At 43.8% G+C, this 17,192-nt stretch overlaps 1 protein-coding gene across 3 annotated transcripts in view; it reads right to left on the bottom strand.

Annotated features, from left to right (window-relative positions):
- The window catches only part of LOC110522068 (ELKS/Rab6-interacting/CAST family member 1), a 30,838-nt gene that overhangs the window by 6,017 nt on the left and 7,629 nt on the right, over nt 1-17,192 (bottom strand). For 2 of the 3 annotated variants that reach the window (XR_016494813.1, XM_036976837.2), the window contains exons 4-18: nt 10,040-10,331; nt 9,824-9,951; nt 9,595-9,669; nt 9,360-9,515; nt 8,963-9,130; nt 8,719-8,886; nt 8,462-8,599; nt 7,413-7,553; nt 6,028-6,168; nt 5,741-5,934; nt 5,116-5,251; nt 3,818-3,949; nt 1,788-1,948; nt 1,487-1,634; nt 936-1,031 (exon numbers count right to left, since the gene is read on the bottom strand). Coding sequence is in view for 2 of the 3 variants with exons in the window: in XM_036976837.2 (XP_036832732.1) it covers nt 936-1,031; nt 1,487-1,634; nt 1,788-1,948; nt 3,818-3,949; nt 5,116-5,251; nt 5,741-5,934; nt 6,028-6,168; nt 7,413-7,553; nt 8,462-8,599; nt 8,719-8,886; nt 8,963-9,130; nt 9,360-9,515; nt 9,595-9,669; nt 9,824-9,951; nt 10,040-10,331 (2,274 nt within the window). In the remaining variant the exon portion in view is untranslated. Of the gene's footprint in view, nt 1-935; nt 1,032-1,486; nt 1,635-1,787; nt 1,949-3,515; nt 3,573-3,817; nt 3,950-5,115; nt 5,252-5,740; nt 5,935-6,027; nt 6,169-7,412; nt 7,554-8,461; nt 8,600-8,718; nt 8,887-8,962; nt 9,131-9,359; nt 9,516-9,594; nt 9,670-9,823; nt 9,952-10,039; nt 10,332-17,192 lie in introns of all 3 variants that reach the window. The other variant, XM_090230186.1, reaches the window with a different exon arrangement.

Here is a 17,192-nt window from a genome sequence, read left to right as displayed (position 1 = left end):
GACAAAGAGGTGAAACTCCTGGACAACAGCTGTGATTGTCCATTCCATTTTGTCCATTTTACTTTGTTTGACCTGTCCTGTTTTTAGGATATGTTGTTTGTTAAAATTACAGCAAATATTTGATTTAGCACCATTTAGGTTAGTTAGGCTATTTGATCGGAGAAACCTGCATGATGTAAAAAGTGTCCGTCTCATTACATTGTCTTACATTTTCTCTCCAGCCTGCAAGCTACAGAAAAGGCTACATACTCTTTCTACCATATCCTATATCAGAGTTTCCCAAACTCGGTCATGGGCCAGAAAACAAAAAGTTCACCCAGTTTGGGAAACCCTACTCTATATCTGCTACATGATTTATGTTAGATTCTTTTTTTTGACGGAACGTTGGTGGAGCGCCGCAGCGATGAGTCTCCAACAGCACCCTGGAGAGGCACGCTGGGAATGAGGAAGCAACATATTGTTCGCCCCTACCTTTGACAAAGTGGGCACTGCTTATCACAAGGCGGAATCAGCGATCACCTAAAAAGCCCATATGCCACTGGTTGAGAGAAATTGTCATTGTATTTGAGCAGAATAATGTGAGGTTTTATTTGTTGGTGGAGGTGTGTCTAGGTCAGATTAGTTCGGAAGATGCCGCCCTCATCAATCTGCCGCCATAGGTGGCTGCCTAATCCAATTTCAATCAAATGTATTTATAAAGCCCTTCTGTCATCAGCTGATGTCACAAAGTGCTGTTCAGAAACCCAGCCGAAAACCCCAAACAGCAAGCACGCAGGTGTAATCCAGCCTAATGAGCTGGCCGGCCCTGATAACTTTATATACTGGAGAAAGATGGTATATTCTGGTTAAGCTACACGTGTGTTCACACAATAATAGCATCTAGATAGCCTTCAACTGCAAAAAATATGATTCTGTTTGGTTGACTGTGTACCCACCTGATCTGGAGAAGGTTTGTGATTGGTCTGGTCGGGAGCGGTCTTCAAGTGGTCATCCTCATAGTTGTCTGCCATTAGCTTCATACGGTTCTGAGTCTGAGAGAGAGAGAGAGAGAGAGAGAGAGAGAGAGAGAGAGAGAGAGAGAGAGAGAGAGAGAGAGAGAGAGAGAGAGGGAGAGAGAAATCTTATCCAAAGCGACTTACAGGTGCAATTAGGGTTAGATGCTTTGCTCAAGGGCACAGACAGATTTCGCACCTAGTCTTCTTGGGGATTTGAACCAGCAAACTTTTGGTTACTGGCCCAACGCTCTTAACCGCCACGCTACCTGCCACCCTAATCATGGTGCATTGAGCAGACAGCTCAGAGAAGTTTATGGCTGCCTACTTTTTGATTTTGGCACTTGCTGCAAAGTTAAAAGCTATACCTATAAAACTGTCTGAGGTCTGTTTAGTCTCCCCCCATTTCAGGTGAAGGAGATGAGTAGAGGAAGTGACTTTACAGAGGCCTATGTTGCTGGACCTAGGTAACATGACGAGGGATTGTTCCCTACCTGCTGTTTGAGCTGTTGTACCAGACGGTCCTTCTCTCTCTTTAGCAGAGCCACCTCGTCCTGCGTCTTCTTCTTCTTGGACGAGGACAGCTCCAGCAGGGCAATGTTGGCGTCCTTCTCACTGATGGCTGCCAGCAGCGCCTCCTGTCTGCACCAGGAGTCATTTACCGGATATTCTATTACCTGACTGTATTACAGCATTACCTGACTACCAAGTCAGCAGACATGTTGCAAAATGTGAAAGTGGAGGGAATGGGTGTATATACAGTGTATGATGCGTGTGTCTTCGTGCGTGTCTTACTTCATTTCCAGCACCTCCTCCAGGTGTTTCCTGCGTTCGGCCCTCAAAGTGGTCAGGTGAGTCTCCTTCTCACACAGGGACTGTTGGGTAGATGATAGCTTGGCCCTCATAGACTCCAGCTCCTGTTTAACCTTCTCCATGGCCCCCAGCAGCTCCTCAATCTGTACACACGCACACATAATACAAATAAGACAATACAAATACAAGCAGAGCGAGTGAAAATGTATTAGATCATGTTTCTCATTCAAAGACATAACCTTCCTCAAGGACAGACCCATTTTGATGAGCTGTCAATCAAAGGCACACAAGAAAGAACCCCTAGCCCCTACACCCGTGGCACTAGCCCTTACACCAGGGTTACCCATCTGGCAGACTGCAGGCCAAATATTTGCCACCGATAAGTTTTCTAATGTTCATTGTTGGACATAAAAGACTGGAAAAAAGTCAGGAAATCAGCTCCAAGTTATATAATTTTGTAAATCTGTTCCCAAGTATTCCCACGCAAAATAGAAAGACACACATGATCATATACAAATATAAGCAAGGACTGACATTATTTAGTCAAACATTACATCAGTTTGGGCTTCTTGTGTTGAATTTGCAGTCTACAAATGATTTGTAATTAGATTCCGGCCCCCTGAACATCCGCGCAAGAAACAAAATGGTCCCGCGGCTGCTCTAGTTGATGATTCCTGACTTACACCCTATCCCCTTGGCACTAGCTCGTACACCCTATCCCCTTGGCACTAGCTCTTACACCCTATCCCCTTGGCACTAGCTCGTACACCCTATCCCCTTGGCACTAGCTCGTACACCCTATCCCCTTGGCACTAGCTCGTACACCCTATCCCCTTGGCACTAGCTCGTACACCCTATCCCCTTGGCACTAGCTCGTACACCCTATCCCCTTGGCACTAGCTCGTACACCCTATCCCCTTGGCACTAGCTCTTACACCCTATCCCCTTGGCACTAGCTCTTACACCCTATCCCCTTGGCACTAGTTCTTACACCCTATATCCCCTTGGCACTAGCTCGTACACCCTATCCCCTTGGCACTAGCTCGTACACCCTATCCCCTTGGCACTAGCTCGTACACCCTATCCCCTTGGCACTAGCTCTTACACCCTATCCCCTTGGCACTAGCTCTTACACCCTATCCCCTTGGCACTAGTTCTTACACCCTATATCCCCTTGGCACTAGCTCTTACACCCTATCCCCTTGGCACTAGTTCTTACACCCTATCCCCTTGGCACTAGCTCTTACACCCTATAGCACCTAGGTGCTAGTGTACATCTGAATGGATTGATGGGTAATAGACCAGCAATATGGTGAACAGGGCTAGGGGTTGTTTCTGGATCCAACCCCACTGAGGTGTTGAACGTACAACAAGGGGGTCCAATGACAGATCTAAACAGCAATAAAAGGTACGACTTCACTGTAGTACTTTCATTTAACTGACATTTACTTAGAAGTCACATGGTTAATAGTACAGCCCAACATTGCTAAATAATAATTATTGACTTTCTCTGAGGTGCAATGTTGGTATCATTGGTTACCAACAAGTTACAGATTGGCGTCACGAGAAACAAGTATCAGATGGTTCTGGTTTAGTTTACACCATGTCATTTCAAAGTGAATAGTAGGTAAATGGTACATGATAACATGGTCTAAAGAGCTACTGATCCAAAAGGGTGAAATACAACAGAGGAGGATCATTACGTCATACCTTAGACCACTTAAAGTGGACGTGGTTGGACTCATGCATTGGTTTGTGTGAGTGCTTCTGAGAGGCAGTAAGTAACAGAGAAGACAGGAGAAAATGAGAGACAAGAAAACTGAGAAAAGGTGGGACAGCAGGTAGGAAGGGAGGGACAGAGTGAAATGTGGCCAGCAGATAGGATGAGAGGAGAAAGGATATAGAAGCTGTATTTGTGTTACACATGTGTGCGTGTGTTTTGCGTGTGTACCCTTGTGTTGCACGTTTCACTTCATCTCCAACACCTCCTCCAGGTGTTTGTGCATGTGTACCTGTTTCTCCTGGTGGTTCCTGGCAGCTTCCTCCTGTGCCAGCACCATTTCTCTCTCTGCTGTAATCTGAACACTCTCCCTCAGAGCCTCCTCTAACTCCTCGATACGCTCAGTCTTCAACCGCAGAGAGTCCTAGATGGGAGGGGAGAGAAGACTGAGGTAGATAAAGACATTTTACATAAAGGATGTTTACCGTAACAGTCAAAAGCTTGGACACACATACTCATTTAAGGGTTTTATTTGTACTATTTTCAACATTGTAGAATAATAGTGAGGACATCAAAACTATGAAATAACACATATGTAGTAACCAAAAAAGTGTTAAACAAATGAAAAAATATTTGAGATTTGAGATTCTTCAAAGTAGCCACCCTTTGCCTTGATGACAGCTTTGCACACTCTTGGCAATCTCTTAACCAGCATCACCTGGAATGCTTTTCCAACAGTCTTGAAGGAGTTCCCACATATGCTGAGCACTTGTTGGCTGCTTTTCCTTCACTCTGCAGTCCAACTCATCCCAAACCATCTCAATTGGTTTGAGGTCAAGGCCAGGTCATCTGATGCAGCACTCCATCACTCTCCTTCTTGGTCAAATAACCCTTACACCGCCTGGAGGTCATGCAGCAGAGGTAACTCTGGGTCTTCCGTTCCTGTGGCGGTCCTCATGCAATCCAGTTTCATCATATCACTTGATGTTTTTGCAACTGCACTTGAAGAAACTTTTACAATTCTTGAAATTTTCCAGATTGACTGACCTTCATGTCTTAAAGTAATGATGGACTGTCGTTTCTCTTTGCTTATTTGAGCTGACTTGCCATAATATGGACTTGGTCTTTTACCAAAAAGGGCTATCTTCTGTATACCACCCATACCTTGTCACAACACAACTGATTGGCTCAAATGCATTAAGAAGAAAATAAATTCCACAAATTAACTGAAATTCATTCCAGGTGAAGCTGGTTGAGAGAATGCCAAGAGTGTGCAAATTTGTCATCAAGGCAAAGGGTGGCTACTTTGAAGAATCTCAAATATATTTTAATTTGTTTAACACTTATTTGGTTACTACGTCATTCCATATGTGTTATTTCATAGTCTTGATGTCTTTACTACTATTCTACAATTTAGAAAATTGTAACAAATAAATAAAAACCCTTGAATTAGTAGGTGTCCAAACTTTTGACTCCAAACTGGTTCTGTATGTCGAAAAAAAATTGTGCAACAAGAAGAGCTTTCTATATCAGTGTTGTTATTAGTCACACACACACACACACACACACACACACACACACACACCTTACCTTGACCTGTTGAGAGCTCTCTGAGATGTTGTCCTCTCTCTTTTTAGCTTCGTCCACCAGTCGGGCGTTCCTACTCTTCTCCACCTGCTCCTTATGTTTCAGGGACGCCACCTTCTTACTCTGGTCCTTGGTCTGCCTGCAAGGCACCATGGGACACAAGAGGACTGGGTTACAGACATTCCCATAAGGTTACACTCATAACACTAAAGCATCACAGAGGGAGAGGGTGTTAGAGAGAGGGGGGGTGACGTGGGATAAAGTGAAGAGAGTGGTGAAAGTGAGAGGGCAGGGAGAGCAAAAGCAATTGAGATTAAAAGAGAGTGGGGGTGGTGGGGGAAAGGTAGGAAGTCCAGCCAGTAGACAGAGCAGAGAACATGTTACTAACCTGGAGGACTGACTGGAGAGGAGACAAGAGAGTTCCAGCATAAAGACAAGAAGGCAAGAGAAACAGATTCAGAGAGCAAGAAGACAAGATGACAGGAAGGAGAAGAGGAGGAGCGTGTGGTATTTCAGAGGAAAACACCTAGATTAGACCAGGTACACATGTATATAGATAAAGTGCTGTTTACAGAGACTGAGTTAGTCACAAACAAGTAGAGTCAGGGTCAGAGAAAGATGCACATACTTCTCCAGCTCGTTGATCTTGCGGTCCTTGTCGTTCTTCTCATTCTCCATCTCTCTCAGGATCTCCAGCAGCCGGTCCACCTCTGCCTGAGCCTTGCCAGAATCCTCTCTGTGTCGGGTCACTTCCTGCTCCAGGGAGGTGATGCGTTCCGACAGCTCCGTGTTTGCCTTGGCCTCCAAAGTCGCATTCTGGGCCTGAAAACACACACAGTCAGGCACATTTTTTTTCTATGATCAGACAAGTAAGTAAACGTGGCCTTAGATCATTGTCTAGAAGCAACATCTCACCCTCTTAAGATGGTTCTCCAGTTTGAGACACTCCTCCTTCTTATGGTCCAGAGAGATCTCCATACTCTTCAGCTTGGAGTCCTTCTTCAGCCCCGAGGAGGCCAGGGATGATGCATGCTCCTTTAGGTCCAACAGATTGGTCTGGAGAGGGAGAGGGGGTTAATAAATTAAAGAGTTTCATTCCAAAATGCTATAAATCCATTTCAGAAATGTTGGTAAATTAGCTTTTATTGTTTAAAGAAATTATGAAAGGGATGTGTGTTTTTTCACTAATCATGGCATGGGGTTGTTCAATGACAGGTTTGAAACAAATACATGTATTGATGGTTTCATTCCAGAGACAAATAATCATGTTTTTTTTGTTGCTAAATGCTACATACACTGAGTGTACAAAACATTAAGAACACCTTCCTAATATTGAGTTGCACCCCCGCCTTTTGCCCTCAATTTGTCGGGGCATGGACTCTACAAGGTGTCAAAAGCTTTCCACAGGGATGTTGACTCCAATGCTTTCCACAGTTGTGTCAAGTTGGCTGGGTGTGTTGGACCATTCTTGATACACACGGGAAACTGTTGAGCGTGAAACCCCCCACAGCGTTGCAGTTCTTGACACACTACAACAGGTGCACCTGGCACCTACTACCATACCCGTTCAAAAGGCACTTCAATCTTTTGTCTTGCCCATTCACCCTCTGAATGATACACACAACCCATGTCTCAATTGTCTCAAGGCTTAAAAATCCTTCTTTAACCTGTCTCCTCCCCTTCATCTACACTGACTGAAGTGGATTTAACAAGTGACATCAATAAGGGATCATAGCTTTCACCTGGATTCACCTGGTCAGTCTGTCATGGAAATGTTTTGTACACTCAGTGTAAATGACTCACTCTCAGAGAAATAAGGAGTACTGCTTGGTTTTACATAGTAAAATGTAACAAATAACTACATTACATTTTTTTAAATACATTTGTGACATCAATATTTACATTTAAAAAAATAATAATTCTATACAGTAATATGACCTCTATGTAAAACATTTACATTTGACATTAGTCATTTAGGAGATGCCCTTATCCAGAGAGACTTACAGTTAGTGCATGCATCTTAAGATAGCTAGGTGAGACAACCACGTATCACAGTCAGATATACAGGATATGAACATTCCGTTCCAGCTAAACAATGGATATATCGTGTTTTTCCCAACAATAACACAAATTATTATTCATCTTTTAATAATAAAAAAATCTGTAATATTTTACACACACGAAGGTACTCATAAGCAATCATTTTTTATGATATAGCGTTTTGAAAAAATAATAATAAAAAATAAAAAATAAACTTCAAATGTGTCAACAGTGTCAGTACATTTTGGGTGTGTGTGTACCTCTCTGTCAGACAGATCTCCCTGCAGCAGACTGACTTTCTCCTTCAGATCCTTCAGTTCTTTCTTGTTGCTGTCGATCTCCTCAGTCTTCTCCCTGTCGTCTCGGTCTCTCTGCTCCTTCAGACGCTCGATGATGCGCTCCTACAGAGGCGTCATTTCAGAGTCCATATGAGAGTACTGCCGGAGTTGGACAGTGTGTGTGTGTGTGTGTGTTCGAGCACTGCATCGGGTACCGAAGGTTCCCCACGGGTGACCCAGAACAACAACAAAAAAAATCTGCTGGCGGGTGGAATGAAAGCACTCCTTGAACCCGTGGGTTGACTCGCAGTTCAGAACGATTATATTGCGGGTCGGAAATGTTTTAAATCATGCTTATACAATTTGTACAAACCCAGCAGCTTGTTTTATTGGTGTAAATCACATTGTGTGAGCGGTGCCAGACCCAGCCACAGTGAGAGTGTGGAGCAGGGAACTGTCCGTTATTACGGCAGAAACATTTTAATTTGTCCACGTGAAGAGGCATTCGCAATTCAGACTTTCATTCACCATACACTGGCCATATAATTTGCATTTGACCGGTGACGCTGGAAAAGGTTTAAGTATTTTTGTGGGCTATATTAAATTCGGGCAATTATTTATTTAAGTTTCAATTAAACTATTTGAAAATCAAAACAATATTGAATGCAAAGGTCATGTTTTGTTATGTAGGCTAAGCCTATAGCTTTCTTTAGGTAAGAAGGCTCTCATTCAAAGCTATTTGAGTTGTGTCAATGTGCCGCATGGTTTCTTTTATCCAACTGTTGAATAGACATGGAGACAAATTCATTCTAGCAGGGAAAAGGAATAGCCTACTGTCTGGAGTCATAAAAACAATTAAATAAATTGATGCAATTTGGTGGGTAATGGACCGGCTCTCGGGAACAATTCTAAGCGCGTGGGTCGGTTTGGGAGAACAACCTGTCCTGATGTCAGGTAGGTATTGGAATTGATGTGGTAGGCGCGGATCCATAAAACTGACCAATGTAAAACTCTAGTGTGTGTGTGTGTACCTTCTCAGCGAGGGACTCCTCCAGTGTGTTAAGAGCTGTGTCTGTGTTAGAGGTGTCTGTCTGTAGAGACTTGACTCTCTCCTTCAGGCTGCTCATCTGCTTCTCCTTGTCTCTCAGCTGTTCCTGCAGGTTCTCAATCTGGACACACACACACACAAAATTAGGTGAGCTAGACGAAAAACATACACAAAACGCTTACTAAACAGGACGTAGTATGACTTTTGCATTATACAGCGTGATATATAGTCAAGCTCCACCTTCTTCTGCAGGACGTTGACCTTGCGCTCCTTGACCTCCAGCATGTCCTTGAGGTCGTGGATCTCTCCGTTGAGCGTGCCCTTCTCCTCAGACATCTCCTGGATCTGTTTACTCTTCTTGTTCAGCGTGGTCTCCTTCTCCTCCAGTCGCAGACGCAACGCATCCACCTGGCCAGCAGAGGGGAACCGCTCAGCATACTGGCTCTGTGTGTGTGTGCGTGTGTGTGTGTGTGTGTGTGTGTACCTCTGTCTGTAGGATGGCAGCTCGTTGTTCTTTAGCGGTCAGCGACTCCTTGAGGACCTCAATGTGCTGTTTGCTATCAGAGAACTGGTTGGTCAGAGTCTCCAGCTTGGTCTGTAAACCTAGCAGCTCTGTGTCCTTCCTGGACATGTCCTGCTTTACTTGGTCCATCTGAGAGAGAGAGAGAGGTGGAGGAAGAGGGAAAACAAGAGCAGGAGAGGGGAGAGGAGGAATGGTAGAGAAGTAGTGGGTGATGAGCAGAGGGAGAGGAAGGAGTGCATGGCTATGAAGAGAACATAATGAGAACACAAACAACTATAGAACAGATTGATATTGACCTGAATTCTGACCTATCAGAACCAAGGGCAACTGAATTCAGACCAATGGGAACTGGTCTAACCTTGTTCTTCATGAACTTGGTGTGGCTGCGGTAGACCTCCATCTGTTTCATATCCTCCTGTCTCTCCTCACAGCTCAGCAGGCCGTTGGACTTGAGCATCATCACCTCCTCCTCCATGTCCCTCAGACCTCGCTCCAGAGAGTTGATCTTAGCATCCTGACACACACCGGAGAGATAAGGGGTTATGCCACAGACAAACACACTGACAGACACAGCCACACACAGAGACAGGTACCTTCATGTCGATGACTGTCTGTAGAGCCTTGGTTTTGGTGGACTCTGGGGTTCCCTCGTATCGACGATGCAGCTCCTAAAGAGAACAAGGTTGTCACAGCTCATACACATTGTCTACTACACAACACTCAATCCCAAATGGTTTGTATTGTGACCCAACTAAAGCCCCTCTATGTGTTACCTTCCTCCGTCTCCCCTCTCTCCTCCTCATCTCTCCCAGTGTCCCTCACCTCTCGTAGAGCAGTCGTCTCCCTGTCTCTCTGGTCCAGTAGGGACTCTAGATGGTGTCTGTGCATCTCAGCATCAGCCAGTCTCCTGGTTCTCTCCTGGTCTTCCTCTGAGGCCTTAGCCGACGGCCCTGGAATCCAACAATATGGTCATTTAGAAGATGCGTTAACATTGGAAAATGACTAATATGGGTCCCAGTTTGTGTCCCAGTAACACACCTTTGCTCTGCAGCATCTCCAGCAGTTTCTTGATGGACTCGTCCCTGGCACCCAGGGTCTGTTTCTGGGTGTCTATCCTCAGCTCCATCTCCTCCAGGGTCTTTCTGAGCAGGAACAGCTCCTTGGCCTGACGCTCGTGGTCCCCATGAAGCCGCCGGTAGTTCTCCTCCGTGGGTTCAGAGTTCAGGGCCAGTTCGCGACCCTGGCTGGCAGGGTCCTGCTGGAGCAGCTGGTTCAGGTCTCTCTGGATCCTCAATTCATCCTGCAAGGCCTGGACCGTCATGTGGAGGTGCTAGAGAGAGAGCAAGAGATAGGGGGAGAAGTTATATGTATCAAAAAGGGGAGGAAAGGAGAGAGAAGAGAAGGATCGGTGGGTACAGCAACAAATACACCACCTACTCAATCAGGACATTTTGGCGTTCCCATGTAGTGAAATACAGAGAGCAAAAGCACAAATCAGCCAGCATTCATTGTTTGCAGCCTGTACTGCCACAGTTCTTTGACAGAGTAGCTATGTGACAGAAATACAATGCTGTGCTCTATTCTCTGCTTTGGATCAGCTGGGAGGTGTTTCAGACAACAGCACAAAGACAAGTCCGTGTCTGTATGCCTCGCGCTCTGTCTCTTTCACTCCCCTCCTCACCTTCCCGTTTCTGTCACACGTTCCCTCATCCTCTCTCCTCCTCGCCCCTCCCAGACCCAGTGACTAAGTCTGACTCACTGATCCCTCGCTCCATTCCTCTCCCTCATGAGAAGAGACAACAGAGAGGCGTTTAAGAGATTGGATACAGCAAGCTGATCTAAACAGAACACACACACACTAGGCAAAGCTCTGCAGCACAACACACTGCAGTACAATGCTATATATGGGTCAAACGTAGGATAAACACTAACATATCAACACTGACACTCCCTCCCTCTCTTTATATATTTATCCCTCCCTCCCATTTGTATTCATTCCCTATCTTACCACAAATCTCTTATACATCCACTTTAATATGAGCCAATTAAGCATTTTTAACATTTCTGACATGACAAATGGTGTATCTGAGTGGCGAGGCGAGTGGTGTTTAGTGAGTAACAGGCAATATAAAATAGCTGAGTATCAGTCGTACTACTGTAGGAGATGGAAGATGACAGCCATTTTACAGCGCTCGCCACACATTCTGAGACTAATAGCAGTCACTTATCACTGGGGATGAAGGGGATCAATGTCTTCTATTTTCTACTGGGATGACAAGAGCTGCAACCAACGCACGCAACGCACACACGCACGCACGCCACACACACACACACAACCAGGAGAGTGGCTGTGTGAGGGGGCTGACAGTCTGAAAACAGCCATCTTTAAATTCGAGCACCCGCTGATTAGCCCTACAGTAGCCTCACTAGCTTCTAATGCTCTAATTTATAGATGGCTGTTTTCAGACTGTCAGCCCCCCACTGCACAGGCATCTGGGTAATTACCCTGTCCGTCTAACCGTCAGCCCCCTCACACAGCCACTCTCCCGTAGTGTGTGTGTGTGAGTGTGTGTGTGTGTGTGTGTGTGTGTGACTCAGCAGGGCATAATGGGCAGGAAAAGAAACACCAAATTATCCAGATCAGGCCATTAATCATTAAAGACATGCCTTATGTCAGGATGCCAGTGTTCAGAGGGGAAATAAATACATTAATTTGATTAGTGAAGTCCAAAACATGAAGTGAAAAATCATCCATGTTTTCCAGACATCTGGATTATAGATGATTTCCTAAATACACTAGTTCTGAAACAGAATTTATCCCCATTTCTCATACAGTTAATCTCCTGTTAAACCAGGATTGCTATTGCTAGTTAACAAACACACACACACACACACACACACACACACACACGATGACAGAAGGTTGGAGTGCAGAAAATCCCCCTTCCAGCATCCACACATTTTACACACGCAGTGATGGGGTGCTGAGCTGGGCATTATCCTAAACGCAGAGGCAGCGTCTCCGCTCACTCACTCTGAAGAGCAGGAGAAACAGAGAGGCGGGTAGCTGTGTTTAAAGCACCTGATGTGGAATTGAACTTGGCACAAATCCAAGGAGACAGGAGGGGGTAAGAATCAAATGCCATTGACTGCTAAAGTAGGAGTTTTGATGAATAAATAAGTTGGAGGCTTGACCCCTCACTAGCCAATCAGAATGTGCTCCTTGGCTAAATATGCAGTTGATTCAACTTGTGTATTTGAAGTCTTATGTACCGTGTTGTCATCAATTCCAATTTGAATGTTAGTCTTTTATAGCCCAGTTTATTAAATAGTCTACAGAAACAAAATGTCGGCCTATCCCATCTTTGCATAATATGTTGAACAAGTTTGCAGTCCACATTGTTTTAAGTAATTGAATGGCTTCAATATTGAAATATATATTTAAAACATAGCCTTCCTACTAATATAGGGAAAGGAAAGTGGGATACCTGGTCAGTTGTCCAACTGAAATGTGTCTTACGCATTTAATCATGAGCCTATGAACCAGAGTTCCACTGTTAGCACTGAGGCGGTGTGCAATAGTAGGAAGACCACTTTATGCAGCTCACCCTGCACTATCAGCTCCAATGTAAATAACATGAGTAAGTCTACCTCTGATAAGCTTCCCAGTAAAGCATTAAAAACAATCAAACAACCCAGAAAAGCACAAAAAAAAATAGCCCATTTTAACATATGTAGCCTAAGAAACAAGGTCCATGAAGTCAATAACTTGCTTGTAACAGATGACATTCATATTCTGACTATCTCTGAAACGCACTTAGATAATACCTATGATGTTACAGTGGTAGAAATACATGGTTCTAACATCTAGCGAAAAGACAAACGCCAACGGAGGGGGTGTTGCGGTCTATATTCAGAACCACATTCCTGTAAAGCTTAGAGACGATCTCATGTGAAATACTGTTGAAGTAAATGCCTACAGGTTCATCTGCCTCACCTAAATCCCATTCTGGTGGGAAGCTGCTATAGACCACCAAATGCTAACAGTCAGTATCTGGATAATGTGGGTGAAATGTTTGATAATGTATGTGATATCAACAGAGATGTATATTTTCTGGGTGATTTAAATATCGACTGGCTATCATCAAGCTGCCCACTCAGGAAAACAATTCTAACTGCAATCATTGCCTGCAACCTGGTTGAGGTTGTCAGTCAACCTATCCGGGTATTTACAAACAGCACAGGCATTAAATCATCAACATGTATTGATCACATCTTTACTAATGCTGCAGATATTTGCTTTAAAGCAGTATTCAAATCCATAGGATGTAGTGATCACAATATAATAGCCATATCTAGGAAAACCACAGTTCCAAAGGCTGGGCCTAATATAGTGTGTAAGAGGTCATACAAGAAGTTTTGTTGTGATTCATATGTTGTTGATGTAAAGAATATTTGCAGGTCTGTGGTGTGTAATGAGGAGCAACCAGACACTGCACTTGACACATTTATGAAACTACTTATTCCAGTTACTAATAACCATGCACCCATTAAGAAAATGACTGTAAAAACGGTTAAATCCCCTTGGATTGATGAGAAAAAAATTGTATGGTTAAGAGGGATGAGGCAAAAGGTATGGCAATTAAGTCTGGCAGCCCAACTGATTGGCAAACGTACTCCAAATTAAGAAATCATGTGACTAAACTAAATAAAAATAAACTACACTATGAAACAAAGATAAATTATATAAAGAATGCTAGTAAAAGCTTTGGGGCACCTTAAATGACATTTTGGGAAAAAAGGCAACTCGGCTCCTTCATTCATTGAATCAGATGGCTCATTCATCACAAAACCAACTGATATTGCAAACTATTTAATTACTTTTTCATTGGCAAGATAAGCAAACTTAGAGATGACATGTCAGCAACAAATGCTGACACTACACATCCCAAGTATACCGGACCAAATTATGAAAGACAAGAATTGTACATTTGAATTCGTAAAGTCAGTGTGGAAGAGGTGAAAAAAATGGTTGTCTATAAATAAATACATAATATATACCCAACCCTCTGAATCAGGGGATAAGACTACTGTAAATTGCATTATGTCTGAGCCAAGAACATGCCAAATGTAGTCAATAAGCAAGATTGAATTTACTATTGACAAGGCCTAAAAAGAGCGAAAAATGTGAATAAAATTTAAATCAAAACTTGTTTTAAAATATGCTATACATAAATATAGTTACAGGCACCATAAATTGTTCCCATGAGCATAATATAAGGCAATGCAGACAATGGAAGGTTTTACACACATCAAACTTTTCACAGAAGCTGGACAAAGCTCCAATATCAAGAGAACAACCGTTATACTGCTCCCAAATATGTTTCAGAAACATAATGGAGCCATCTTACAGATGGCATTCACACTTCTCCAGAAATAACAGAAGGTTCCTAAATTCCATTGCATGCGAGCTGGACGATCTCATCACAAAGCTAGGACGGTGAATCATTCTAATAAGTTGTTTTTTTAATAAAATTAAAACAAAATCACTGTCTTTTTTTTTTTTTTACAACAATATTTCTAAATAGCTTGGGGTCAGAACCATGATATCATAAAACCAACAGGAAAAAAGAGACATGACGGACGTCTGTTGAACCAGCCTTTGTTACAGCCTATAAGTCTAGGGTGAGGGTAGCCTACGGAGGGAATGCTTTTTAATCATGTGTTGTTACAGCCTATAGGTCTAGGGTGAGGGTAGCCTACGGAGGGAATGCTTTTTAATCATGTGTTGTTACAGCCTATAGGTCTAGGGTGAGGGTAGACTACGGAGGGAATGCTTTTTAATCATGTGTTGTTACAGCCTATACGTCTAGGGTGAGGGTAGCCTACGGAGGGAATGCTTTTTAATCATGTGTTGTTACAGCCTATAGGTCTAGGGTGAGGGTAGCCTACGGAGGGAATGCTTTTTAATCATGTGTTGTTACAGCCTATAGGTCTAGGGTGAGGGTAGCCTACGGAGGGAATGCTTTTTAATCATGTGTTGTTACAGCCTATAGGTCTAGGGTGAGGGTAGCCTACGGAGGGAATGCTTTTTAATCATGTGTTGTTACAGCCTATAGGTCTAGGGTGAGGGTAGCCTACGGAGGGAATGCTTTTTAATCATGTGTTGTTACAGCCTATAGGTCTAGTGTGAGGGTAGCCTACGGAGGGAATGCTTTTTAATCATGTGTTGTTACAGCCTATAGGTCTAGGGTGAGGGTAGCCTACGGAGGGAATGCTTTTTAATCATGTGTTGTTACAGCCTATAGGTCTAGGGTGAGGGTAGCTTACGGAGGGAATGCTCTTTAATCATGTGTTGTTACGGCCTATAGGTCTAGGGTGAGGGTAGCCTACGGAGGGAATGCTTTTTAATCATGTGTTGTTACAGCCTATAGGTCTAGGGTGAGGGTAGCCTATGGAGGGAATGCTTTTTAATCATGTGTTGTTACAGCCTATAGGTCAAGGGTGAGGGTAGCCTACGGAGGGAATGCTTTTTAATCATGTGTTGTTACAGCCTATAGGTCTAGGGTGAGGGTAGCCTATGGAGGGAATGCTTTTTAATCATGTGTTGTTACAGCCTATAGGTCAAGGGTGAGGGTAGCCTACGGAGGGAATGCTTTTTAATCATGTGTTGTTACAGCCTATAGGTCTAGGGTGAGGGTAGCCTACGGAGGGAATGCTTTTTAATCATGTGTTGTTACAGCCTATAGGTCTAGGGTGAGGGTAGCCTACGGAGGGAATGCTTTTTAATCATGTGTTGTTACGGCCTATAGGTCTAGGGTGAGGGTAGACTACGGAGGGAATGCTTTTTAATCATGTGTTGTTACAGCCTATAGGTCTAGGGTGAGGGTAGCCTACGGAGGGAATGCTTTTTAATCATGTGAAATGGAAAACAAGCAATTGTTCGAGGAAAATCAGTTCTAAACACAAGGGGCACCAGCATCATCTCATATCTCGTTTGGTGATGGGCATATGGACACATGTAGCCTATTTGGAGGTGGTTTACGCACGCCCAAAACGAGAGCTGGTTAAAATAATGTAGGCCTACGCAACACATAAAAAGGGGATGTTGGCTCACTGTTTTGCTGCTCCCAAACTTGATATTTTAATAAAGCGTTGGAGATTAAGATTAATTTCAAAGCACTCTCACGAGTCAAACCCTTTCAGGCTTGAAAGCAGCATTAATTGAGGGGAGGCTATATGCTTGGTTTATTATTTTATTTATTTAAATAGGCAAGTCAGTTAAAGAACAAATTCTTATTTACAATGACAGCCTACTGGGGAAGTGGGTAAACTGCCTTGTTCAGGGGCAGAACGACAGATTTTTACCTTGTCAGCTCGGGGATTTGATCCAGCAACCTTTCAACGCTCTAACCACAAGGCTACCTACAAAAAAAACACATCCCCTCTCTTGTTCGATGAGCATAAGGGCACTGTGCGTCACGGCTAGGTTGGTTGCCCTTCCACTCACAAAATCCATGCCATTACCAACCGCGTTACTGCTAAGACCTACCTGCTTTTCATTGGTCTTAAATCTCCCGATATGCACCGCATTAAATTCCATTTTGTGCTTGTTTTTAAGGACACACCTCAAACATTGCCATCTCTCCCACCTCAGCACAAGTGAGCTGATATTAGGCATGAACCTGGCGCATGGGGCCAGTTTTTACATGCTGAAAATGCAAACTACCGTGTGTTCGGTACTCGCACCGGCGTAGCAGCAGCCAAAAATAGAGACCTTGGTCTCTGATTAGCAAGTTCGTCTTCAGTATGCCGAGTTGTGAGCTGTCACCACATAAGACAGCAATGTGAGGAAACTAAAAGCTTGCTCTCTCTCTCTCTCTCTCTCACACACACACACACACAGGGGGGTGGGGGGGACTAAACGCTTGCTTTTATATGCTTTTCCCAAGAGCCTGCTATTTACTCTACGTCTTATCCCCAAGAGACTGTTCTGCTGTTTCCATTATTTATTTTCTCTCTATGGCAGGTAGCGTACAGTAGCGTTGTAACATCCCCCTAGCTCAATCTGAAGCTCATTTTTCACAGGTTTCCTCTCATATCTGCTCACTACATCCTCCCATTCCTTTAACAAAAGGGGGATGTTGTGTACAGACTTATGCAGCCACTAAACTAACACCCCTCTTTCATC

This window comes from Oncorhynchus mykiss, chromosome 1, assembly GCF_057628025.1.
Source record: "Oncorhynchus mykiss isolate SJ-2025 chromosome 1, ASM5762802v1, whole genome shotgun sequence".
Lineage (NCBI taxonomy): Eukaryota > Metazoa > Chordata > Actinopteri > Salmoniformes > Salmonidae > Oncorhynchus > Oncorhynchus mykiss.
Note: the sequence above shows the minus strand (reverse complement) of the source record. Positions and strands in the feature narration are given on the sequence as shown.